Consider the following 12,358-nt stretch of genomic DNA (forward strand, 5'->3'; position numbering starts at 1 on the left):
ATTTTCAAGTGGCCTTAAATACTTGGAAACACCTGAGTCCCAATAAGGGACTGATATGTTAAATTAATTCTTTTATACAAGAGTTAGGACAGCATTATTTTCTTATGAATTTATTGCCATTTTAGAAAAGTCCTGCTAACCTAATCTGGTGGCAAATTCAATAAACAGTTTGAGATCAGGAAATCTGGTTATTTGCTTTCTTGCCAAGTGTTAAGTGAAAACATCAAATGCAACTGGTACTCTTAGCTTATCATGCAGAATGGAAATGGGCAAACAAAAGCTTCTCCTCAAAGTAAACCACTATGTCCACGGCTCACTTCACAAATTATATCTTGTTTGTTTAGCCCAATAAAATTGTACAAAGTAATGATTTGTGGTTTATGATGGGGTTGTGTGCTGGACTATTTCTTGGCAACACACGGTGCCTTTTACAGAGTCTTGTTATCACGTACCCAGCCAGGAAATCGTCCCGTAGATAACCTCTTAGCTAAACACAAAGGTTAAAATGGTCAAAAATGGTAAAACTTCAAAATACAAAAGTTTCTCTTTAATCAAACGTTACCATGCCATCAAAAAACATGTTGATGGCAACATGTTTTTACTAAATCTGGACCCATCGTGGAACATTTTAAAGGAAGAAAACGGTGACAAGTAAGAGAGGATAGGTTTAGACATGCCCTGGAAGAGTGAAGGGAAAAGAGCAGCACAAGGATCGACACTGAGTCACACAACAGGACAGGAAGTCTTAGATGGAAACACCCTTCCTTCCTGTCAGTGCACTGATCACCAACACTGGACACCATTCAGTCTCACATCAGATGACACATGTGGCAAGTATTATGGCGTACAGCACCACGAGTTGTGCTGTGTAAGTGTGCCGCTTACATGGAGTGGTACTCTTCTATGTGCTGCTTCTAGTAGCCAAATTGTTAAAACTCAAGTCTGACGCTCTGTCTCCACGTGAAGCCGCTCAGTGTGAGCCTCTCAGGGAACAACATAGTTTCTTTTGGGAACATTTCAGCAGCCAGACAATGAGCTTAAGTACAGGTTGATCAGCAAATTACTCCCTAGCATAGCAATGGGCGCCAAAGGCAAGAAGAAGAAAAAAAAGCAAGTTCCAGATTTATGAGCAGCTCCCAACTGTCTACATGCTTTTCAGTCATATTATTGTGCCTGCAGCACAGCAAGATTTGCATTTGAACAGACTGCAAATATCATTTTAACACCTTCTTTAAATGAACTGAGGAAGCCTGGGTACAATTTTCACAGGCAGATATTGGCTAAGTGAGATCACACTACTAAGAGTGTGATCTGTTTATATGGAAGAAAGAAAACAGCCAATGGCTACAGTGTCCTCAAATTAGATATTAACCACGCCCGCATAGCATAGCTCCACTATTATTCCTGTTGTCACGACAAACTCCGGGATGTAACTCTGATTCTGAGATGTTAAGAATTTCTGGAATTTGTATACAAGCACGAAAGATAAAGACACTATTAGCAATTACATTTCAATTAGAAAATAGACTGAGTCATATACTGTATGAGCCGTGTTGACTGTATATCTTATCAGGGATAGCATTTGGCTACGTGCACTTTAAGCTCTGGTTTAAAGCGAGTCAGGCCTTAAAGGCAGATGAGTTAAAAAGGCAGGAAGTACACCAACTGAGGGTCTGCACCAAGGCCTGTTAGATAAATAAAGAATATTTTCAACTGTGTGTCATCCAAAGCTACTTTTACATAGCCCATGAAAAGCAGGCTCATGTTTTGTTCTGTCTTAAGCAGTATTAGCGTGAACACAAGCAGCTACGTTTGTATAAGAGGATCCTAATTCTATCACCAGTTTCACACTTTTCCAGTGACAGCAATGTGATGCCGGGGGACAGAAATAAGGGAAAGCTACAAAAAATAAACAAACTAATAGCTCATAGGAGCCGTGCAACTTTCAAAATGTTACAAACACGCAAAATGTTACAAACACGATCACCTTGCAAATGTGTAATGATGAAGGATATCAACTGTATAAGGCTTCAACTATCCAAATGATGTGATTTGTAGGGAAACACTGAATGCTAACAGATGTTGTTTGCAGAAAGAAAAACTCCCCGGGGCATGTTTAGAATAATTGCACCAATGAAACAATGTGACGTCTTATTCACTTACTGATACTGACTTGTTTTTGTTTTGCTTTTTCATTTGGCCTTACACTGCAATGCAACACTGCTGGCTACAGAATAGCTGAATCCAAAGTCCACTGATGTGGGTCAGTAGACTGGAGACTCCTGGTGTCATAGGAGACTTCCTTTTCCACAGCTCCACACAGGATATGAGTAATTTCCTCTGAGCCTAGCCTATCCAAAATTCTCAGAATTCAATTCAGTGCAGGGGGTCATATCTAGGGCATCTTTAGGATAACATGTAATGACAGCTGTGTGGGCATTATGCACATGAATGTAGGAAGAACGAGTCAGTCTGCAAACAGGTAAGATTGAACATGTACACTCTGTCCTTTGTCAGCACAAAAATATCACAGTGGTTTTGGTGAAAATGAAAGAGACTGATGTGTGACTCATGTGGTAATAACACAGCGCTACGTGTTAACACTGATTTGGCTGTGAGGTATGAATATTTGTTTCTGACTGCTGTGCTGTCACACTTACTTCCTGCAGTGTTGTGTTTGAGTGTCAGACAGATACGCTGGCATCCTTGGGCGGGGCTATTGTGCAATTTTTACAATGTAAACTCAGTGAACACAACTCTGCCACACGCTTCCTGCCAAGACCAAATATGGAAAATATTTCCGTAATGTAAACAAACACACTCTGGTTAGGATCCAGAAGGCAATTTGAAATTGTACAGTAAGTTTTTAACTGTGTGGGTGAGCTGGTAATGTGATGCTAATGTGAAAGCTTGCAAAAACATTTTGGCACTGTCAAACCATTATTACCACATTTTGGACCGAAATAGAACCTCACAAATCTTCTCTCCAAACTGACAGGAAGATAAATAACAACAGTGTGTTACACATATACTACACATAAAAACTTCAGGTCTTCTGTTTGTAGTTGCTCTCTCCCACAGAGTTCTTTTTCTGCACTTTGGTTGGTGAGGTTATAAAAGAGCTGTTGCATAAACCTGCCTCAGGAGGAAAGTTTGATGATAAATCTGGACGTTTAACAGGCACAAGAAAAGTGACCAATGGAGAGCTGCAGAAGAGACGTTAACAGACGTCAACACCCTAAACTGAAACACTTAGGGTGTTCGTTGTCAGGCACATCATTTTGACATGAGGGCAAAGTATCACTAGGAACGGGTGGTAGAGTTCACTGCACACAGTGTCATGATGTGAATAGTAGGGAACTCAGCTGAGAAATGGGGTAAAGATGATGTAAAGAGGGGAATAAAAGTGGCTCGTAAATGGGGGAGGAAGGTCATGGATGTCATGCCATGTTAGTCAGAATTTTGAATCTGCTGTTATGACAGGAGGGCAAAGCCAGTGTGGTAGGACACAGTCACATGACCCAGCATCAGGCCTTGGATGTCACTTCTTCCCACAACCACATTTCTACCAAATTGGGGTGACTGGGGAAAAAAGGAGGGCAACAGAAGATGACAGCGAGTTGTGTTTATGTGAAACAGCAAAAATTCTGGAACCATGCTGGATTTACAGAACTGAAAATGCAGAAGAATGATTATATAATTGTTGGAAGACAAGATGTCTTTCACCAGAAGAAGCTAACATTAAGCATTCCCAACAAGCAGTCAGCTGCACTCAGTCTTTTCAGAGGTTTAAACTTAGCCTAGGCTATAACATATTTCTCCATGTTGGGCACATCAGAGAGCCCTAAAACCCACTTAAGCCTTTTTCCCACAGAAAACCGCCGCTTTGTGTAGTCTGAAAACAACACTGCTTAGAGAAGACGATTGCAAAGACAATTCCATCTAAAAATTTAGTTGTTTTAATTGGGCACCCTGATTTTGGAAATCCCAAGGCAGCACTAGCTGGTAGATTTTAAGAGGTAAGCAGGGATTTTATGCATAAACTTGGTAATGGGTTTAAAAATAGCTAGTCCAACCCAATCCAGATCTAGTGATAGCGTGCTGTAGCTGATTTTGCCCTAAGATCTCTATGTGATGTTGCTAGCAGTGGTTAAGGGGTGTGGGTATTATTGTATTAGAAAAAAAAATCTCCATAACCTTTATCACAACTAGTAGTTTAAACCTTTAACTGCACTCTGTGGTTTCACCCTAGACGTTCCAGCATCACACAAATAGCACGACTTGGCCACGACATCAGCTTGCCTGGTCGAAATGTTGCATCATGTGCCATTCCTAAACATCTGATCAAAGAATGAAACACACAACCAAGAAATTATTTAAGGACATTCACTTCCTGTAAGTCATCTGAGAGATAAGCCAGCCTGTCAGCCAAGCATTAAACCACACCCAAACCACAGTAGCTTCATCTGAAGTCGGTCGTAGAGCACAGACGTTAGTATCAAGTTTGAGCTACTCGGGTCAGAGGTAAAACTGACTTATCAGAGGTGTTACTGAAGGTCTTAATGCTTATTTAAGAACTCATTTCTTCAGCTCTGGATTTTAATTATATAAGTAATTATACCTACAGAAAGATCAAAATCCATTGTGCCATGCCACCACACAATCCATGACCTGATTCTTCCCCCATCATAATTAAAACACTGAATGAAACTGAGCTCAATTACAAATCCGGTCCTTAAGCATTACTTGTCCTCGCTAACACCGCTGAATAAAATCTATTAATCCACACGAGGGACACTGCAAGTGACTAGTCCTGTCTGACTGGCTCCTTTGGCCTACTTTCCTTTTCAGATCGAGCCGTGGTGCGATCCGAGGCAACTGTGCTATGATTATCTAAAGATGGATATAAGGAGCAGTTTGACTGCGTGCCCAGTGGGATCAATCTTGTGACACAGTGGGGCGGTGTCTGGGGGGCCTGTTTAGACAAACCCTGGGCTCTATCTTTTATCCTTTATCACAGCTGCTCGTTCTTTCTCTATTGTTGTGTTAGTTGTAGCCTCTGGATCACACAGGGTTCTATCGGGGCTGTGATCAGAGATCTTTAGCAGATAAAACTCAAGGCCAAAGTACTGAAATTAAGCATGCAGAACACATTTATACCGCTTCTTATCATATCACGACTTCTATCCTTCGCTCTTTTATTTCAGGCTAAAGACATGTCCAGACATTACAGTTAAAGGAATGAGAGGAATGGGAGGAATTCTGGGGCATTCCCATCTTGGCAGAGTCACCTCTGAGCGAGAAGGCCACTCCCTGAATTACAGGCAGAGTTGAGAGAAGGAGATGATTTGCCATCAGTTTACCGAACATCAGCCTGTTCAGTAAACACAGACAATGAAAAGTAAAGAGGTTAGACTTCAAAATTACAGCAATATGTCTAACTTATGAGTGTTTCAGAAGCTGCTGTTAATACTACCACAAGTAATGCCAGTTCAAGGAAAGGTAGAAGAACACGTAAAACAACTGCAATGATTTAATACATGGTTGATCAGGAAACTATTAGGTCTAAACCAGTCTACTGTTCCTGCTAAGGAAGTTAGTACATCAGAGGAGGTGAGAATAGCTTAAGTGTAGCGTATATGTGCGTGTGTGTGTATATGTGTGTGTGTGAGTGAAAAAGAAAAGAAAAAAACAACCTTTAACGGTAAGACAAACATGGACATTCCTGCGTTGTTATGGTAATGCCCTGCACAAAAGGAAATAACACTGTCACACAGAATAAATTAACAAATGCTGCTGCATTTAAAGCGAATTAGACTTTTTGTTTGTGTTTCGGTGTGTTTGTATGAGGGTCAAGTGAGCAAGCCTAATAAAAGTCAAATGGTTTTCAGAGCATATTGCTTTAGACAAATATAGTACACAAGAGGCACATCTGCCAAGAAAAAAAAAAGGCAAAACCGCTCTCCTGAACACAACAGGGCCTCAAAAATAGCATGATGATGCTGGGAGAGAATGAGAAGCCTGTAATTCAACAAGGAGCCTATATAGTGATTAAGTCCCATGTTAAAAGAAAAAAAAAAAAAAATGCAAACACACACCACCCACTCTCACTGGCTCAGTTGCAACATTTCCTGTCAGAGCTATTGCTTCCAACAGTAGAAGAAAAAAAGAGAAGTCTTGCATCAGTGCAACAAGCAGCACACTTATCTTAATCATTAAGAAATCGATATTTTTGCTTTAATGCAACCAGAGCTGCATATTCAAACCTTACAATTATCTTTACGCTCCAGAAATTCTCTTTAAAGTTCAGTCATGCTTCTTGTCATGACCTAAGAAAGTATATGTTTGTGGCAAATGAGAGAAAAGTGCTCAAACAAACCGGCACCCACCCTTCCTCAGCCGACAGTCATCATTCCAGCAGTGACCAAACTCTCACAGGTCACGAGGCCACCCTGAACAGCCATACCACATCCCAACCCCCTCCTTGACCATGGCAACCACATCACATGACTATCACTCATGACCGGGAACCGCTGACAAACTGGACCGTCTGTAAACCTGCGCCACTGATTTCCTGCCGACTGCAACTGAAACCTTTAAAAATAGGCAAGATGTGAAGACAACGCGACAACTCAGGTATTCAGAACGTGACGACAACAGCAACAAAGTGAAACTGGATATCTGAACGGCTGAAGCCAATTCAACCCTGAACGCGGAGATAGCACCAGTGCTGAGTTTTGAACAAAATGAAGGAAGTGAAACTTTCACCTTCTTGCTCCCTAGAAAAAGACAGATAAAAAGAAGCTGGAACTCGACGGGCCCTTTTCTCTACAAAGGGCAAATTCTTCTACTATCAGATGTTTATACCACAGCAAGAGATTGAAACTGTGCAGCAATAGCAGCAACAGAGGAGAGTGGTGTACATTTACAGTAACTGGGGCACTGCTGTACAAACTCCTGCCATCTCATCCACTACCGGTTCAACAATATCATTTCAAGGCAGAGTTCAGTTTCAGCTCTGTTCTTACCTAATTGCACAATCTGTATCAGGGCCTCAGAGGAAACATGCTATTATCCTTGACTTCACATAGATAACACAGCTGGAAAGTAGCCACGGCTTGTGGTCGATCGGAGGGGAGAGTCAAGAACTGCTATCAAGAGCTGCGCAAAAACAAAGCTCTTCTGCACACGCTCAAACCGAACATTAACGTGTGAAGATGTCGTTTCAGCTTCAGGGGTAAAAATTTAGAGTACGTGTGTGTACACGCTCAAGCTGCTTTCACTCACACGGGCAAACTTGAAAAGGAATACGAAGAATATTTATACATACATATATATATGTAAAAGATAGCCAATAACTTACTATTACTTATTCAATACAAGTTAAAAAGCAACAAAACTGAGAATAGATTTTTGTGTGACATATTTACCTAATATAATGGAAAGCAGAAGAGCAGACTAAGCAACCTGATTACTCGTCTGTTTTCTCATACACCAACTACAATGTCATATCAATATAAAATTTTCAGAGCGAGGTAAAAAAACAAAAACATTTTAATACCACAGTATTGATCTCAGCCTCATCTGCTGTGCAGCAGTGTTCAATTGTAGGTGTTAGAAGTAATATTTGCACTCCACTGCACCCCTGGCTCGCCATGCCCCACAGTCACATGGTATTGGCAAAGCCAAAGAATGCATATGATACCAGTGCTTACAGTGGCTACCAGGCATAAACACACGAGCAACGGTGATGAGCAGGAGCGTGCGCTCAGATTGACAAGACACATATAAGAAATGCTGCAACACTACAAACATACTGTGCAGGCTGAAAAATCAGAGCTCATCCACTCTCAAAGACCGGACTTTATGCGAAGCTCGTCTTGTGTGTGTTTACTCTCTCCCCCACCTCAAGTCATGCTGTGGTCTACCAGCCAGCCGGGGCTAGGTAATCCCCGTAGGTAAACAGAGGCAGAACGGTGGCCTGCTCACTCATACCCGCCTCTCCACATCACACCACAGCACCCACACACACTGCAGCCAGGCTGAACCTCCGGACTGGAACATTGCTACACCCACACAGTTAAAAAGAGATAATTCCCGGGTGTAGCATTGCCCGGCCTCTTCTATTAACGTCTGTGAAGATGCTGAGTGGATAGAGAATCCGAGTCCATTTTGTTGGTGAATCCAACCAAATTCACCTACGATGATTGTGCAGCTACTTTACTAGTTTAAAAACAAAACAAAACCCCTAAATCCCAAAGCTTACTTTGTAAGCTTCATGTAAACACAAAGGAGCTACTCATCTCTTTCAAACTAGTCATGTATGTACGTTCTATTATCTTTCAGTTTTTTTCATTTTACGTAACAGTGGTCCCTGTCTTAACCACATGACAAGTTTTGTTTTTAATGATGAGAATCAACAGCGGTAGAAAGCCAAAGCTTGATTTCTGAAGCAATGAAAAGCAGCTTTCATGTTTCCACAAACGCTGCAAGTAGCTGAGCTTGTATAGCTGCCCATCGAGTTTGTGACACAAAGAGCAATAAACACCAGCAATTTTGCAGCGTTTTCATATTGTAGTTCTATTTCCTGTTAGGAGTAGGTCCACCACACATGCTGAACCGTGAAGCAGCTCGTGTAAATTTGGGTTGTTTTTAGGGGGGGGGGGTCATGTTACTGTAACATAAGCACACTGAACATTTACTTTGTCAGCAACAGCTTAATGCAGGGTTTTCTAGTAGCCAAATTATTTGTGTGCTTTTAAGCAAACCTCAGCTGCTGTTTAAGCTAAATTCTTCACCGAACTTCTCGTGACATGTGGTGAAATGAGTAGATGTCCCCAAAGAAAAAGAAAAGAAAAAAGAAAACACAGCCTGGGTTCTTTTTTAAAAAAGCCATTTGTATTAAGTCTTTTTTTTTTTTTTTCAAAACAGCCAACTGTTAAATGGCTGGTCTGAAATTAAACTTACAATCAGGTTAGATTTGTCAATGGTACATTATCACATTTCCTGTTAAAAACAACAAAAGGAACAGAACAAAACAGAACTCCTTTGAATTGATTGGCCTGGAAATTAAGTGTCGGGTGTTGTGATCATGTCTAAGGGGTTCCAGTACCTGTGCATTTCAAGACATGGGTTCATCCAGACCAAGCAGACATTGCAAAAATTAACACCTTAGACTTCAAAAAGGCCAAAGTAAAACAAACAGAAAACTGCCATTCCATTCAAGAGAAGCCTGCTGTAGTTTTTTTATCGTCAGCTTCCATCCTTACGACACTATCCAGTAGAAGAGTTCACTAGTTTGTGGATTGTGATGTTGAAGGGTTGTTTTGGTTGTGGGTTGGCACTAAATCTGAACAGCTGATTTGTTTCGGAAAGGCACTTGACACAAGGGCGATCGGGTCAGTGTCCTTGTGTCACTTCAGTTAGGGTCCTCTCACACACTTAAAGAGAAAGTGAAGTAAAAAAAAACAAACAAAAAAACAACAAAAAAAAAAAAAACATGAAGTGGCACTCGTCACATTTTCTCCACCACCAGAGACGTGGCGTCAATTTCTTCTGACTTTGGAAAAGAAAGCAGGATTTGGAGTGTTGTGGAGCGTTGCTCCAAATTTGATCAGGCGGCCCAACTCTTTATCTGTCCCAGACTGTGCAGTTACTTAACAAAATATATACTCTATCTCCCTGTGTTCTTCTCATACAGAAATATCCATTTATGAGTTTTCTTTAAGTGTTTCTTTCCATCTTTTCCATTGGGATGTAGTTCCAGTTGGAAGTACAGTTGGAACTGGTGAGGAGGGGGGGGATGAGGCTGAAACTCTGGATCTGACACTGTGTTGACATCAATGGCGGACACCGATCGTGCAGTACAGATACTCCAACCCAGCAGAATTCCTGAAGAGTGGACCCCTCCCTGTCTCAGTTGCTCCCCCTCCTCCTCGTCCCCCTGCAGCATTCCTCCCTTCATTTTCCTCCAAGGCCAGGGCGAGACACGAAGAAGAGCTCAACAGTACAGACTTGCTGCAACACACTGCCACAAACAAGAAAGGCGGAGAAAAAGAAAGTGTCATGAATGAGCTAGAACAACTTCTAGGGAAAACAGATTTCCTCCAAAGCTAAATCTAATCTCGAACTTGCTGACTCTTGAAATGTAGGCCACACAAAAACACTGGAATCTCCCTGTAAACCCCATTCTGGAATATGGCATTTGGCAGTTCTTTTAATAGCTCCGAACTGTAGCTGCACCGATTGAGCCACAAAAGTTTGTAAACCTAATTAAGTGTGCCACTGGCATGCCCCATCCAGTTCTGCAAATGAATCAGAGACTTCCCCTATCTGCTTAGCAAAACAATGGACTGCAAGTGTCCCACTGTACGTTACCGGTAAAAAGTACTGCTGAGTTTTTATAGCTAAGTACTGACAAAAAACAAACTTCAGGCTACGCAAATGAAGACACGTTTAGCTTACATCCGGTGCTTTGCTGCTCGCTAAACAGTACTTAATGTGGACAAGTTGGTAATAAGTACGCTGTTTATATATAGTTCTTGTCACTGCATTGAACAATCAACCGTGTCAGGTTTACACTTTCGGTGTATGGTGTTCCAACTTACCATTGCAAACTTAAAACCGAGCAAAGAAAACTTTGTGATTGTCCATTTTCCTTAAAGAATAACACAAGACGAGCAGCACTGGTCGTCGCCATTTGGTGTTGAGGCATAGTTCATCTGTCGGACTATTTCTGCAAACAGTTCGTCCACAGAGCTTTTATTTTTGGCTGAAGTTTCCATGAACGGGCAGTTCCATTCGTCCGCCAGAGCCTTCCCTTCACCGGACGAAACCTCCCTTTCCCCCTCCAGGTCCACTTTGTTTCCAACCAGAATCATCGGCACTCTTTCGTACCGTTTCACCCGAATAATCTGATCCCTCATCGGTTTGATGTCCTGGAAGCTCTGCTGGTTCACCAGGCTGTAGACCAGAATAAAACCCTGGCCGTTTTTGATGTACAGGTCTCGCATGGAGGCGAACTGCTCGGTCCCAGCCGTGTCCAAGATCTCCAAGACGGACGGAGAGGAGTCCACCTCGATCTCCTTCCTGTAAAAATCCTCTATCGTGGGGTCGTATTTTTCTATGAAAGATCCCGTCACGAACTGGACGGTTAGTGCCGATTTACCGACGCCCCCGGACCCGAGAACCACTACTTTGTACTCTCTCATGGTGCCTAAAACAGCCGCCGCCGCTGCTGCTGCTGGTTCCTCTCCGCTGTGAGCCCGCTAGCCGCCCTGCTGGGTTTCAAACCGCTCACCGTTGCACCTCCGCCAGCACTTTTGTACGGGCTCCGGTCGCTGAAAACCGGGCGTGGCTGTCAACTATCGCCGTTCAGGAGGTGAATACAGTTGTTTTGCGCCCACGCTCACCATTTGTATTGTGGCATGCTGAGGTCCCGAATACAGCCCTACCGGTTCTTGAGCAAGCTTCCCCCGTTTTCGTTCAAGTAGCCACCGTGCGTCCGTAGCTTTCTTTTTCACAATCAAGTCGAATGTAGCGGAAAACAACTGCTTCCTGTTTGCACCTTCAAAATAAAAGCGCTATATCGATCCATGCAGTAAATCTCACCGTATTATGTTTTTACCACTCATCGAATACATTATCTTTTTTTTATTTAAATCATATTCAATTTAATTCTAGATGTTTTTATTGCTAATTAATCGTTTTAAGGAATTTATCACAGACTCCCAATCTTAATGCTTTGATTTCCGGTGTGAGCATACTAACTTCTGGATACCTGACAAAGAGCCTGCCCTGCCTGCCCACACTCGTCACGCAGTCTGCGTCTTACGTCACTCAGTAAATACTCTGGCCAGTGTTTAGTTAAAGGTGCAGTACGGCTGTTATCGCATAGTCAGCGTGGTTGATAGCCTCAATACTCATACAGACTTGCCACACCTTAGTTTCGACATCACTGATCTTTGGGCTTACTACCGCTTGACTCATTCTAAATAACTTACGGGAAAAGCCAGCCTTTTGTGATTTCTACACACAGCTTGTTGCGTATCCATTAGCAATGATGTTTTTCCCCCTTCCTCTCATCACAAACATTTCACTAGTTTCAATATTTCCAACTAGGATTTAACAAGTCAAGCTGAATTACAATATAAGATGTTAATTATGATAATGATTAGGAAATATGTGGCCGACGTGCTGGTTGTGCTTAACGAGGGAAGGGCATAGAGAACAATGAAATGCCTCATGTGAGACGTGAACCCCCCACCCCCCTATATGTGACACATTGGAGGGCTTTCGTCTCCAATGTGTTTATTTTTTATTTGTTTGTATAGAAACCTCGAATCAGATAAATCTTAAT

At 42.1% G+C, this 12,358-nt stretch overlaps 1 protein-coding gene across 1 annotated transcript; it reads right to left on the reverse strand.

Moving 5' to 3' along the window:
• Positions 1-8,876: 8,876 nt before the first annotated feature.
• Positions 8,877-11,532, reverse strand: LOC309688162 (ras-related protein Rap-2a). The gene is made up of 2 exons (XM_082503654.1): positions 10,608-11,532; positions 8,877-10,027 (listed from the first exon to the last, which is right to left on the reverse strand). The coding sequence occupies exon 1, from the start codon at positions 11,208-11,210 to the stop codon at positions 10,659-10,661; it is 552 nt and encodes a 183-aa protein (XP_082359780.1). The 5' UTR covers positions 11,211-11,532; the 3' UTR covers positions 8,877-10,027; positions 10,608-10,658.
• Between the last annotated feature and the right edge of the window lie 826 nt (positions 11,533-12,358).

The sequence above is a fragment of the Aulonocara stuartgranti genome (genome assembly GCF_965226115.1).
Source record: "Aulonocara stuartgranti genome assembly, chromosome: 14".
Lineage (NCBI taxonomy): Eukaryota > Metazoa > Chordata > Actinopteri > Cichliformes > Cichlidae > Aulonocara > Aulonocara stuartgranti.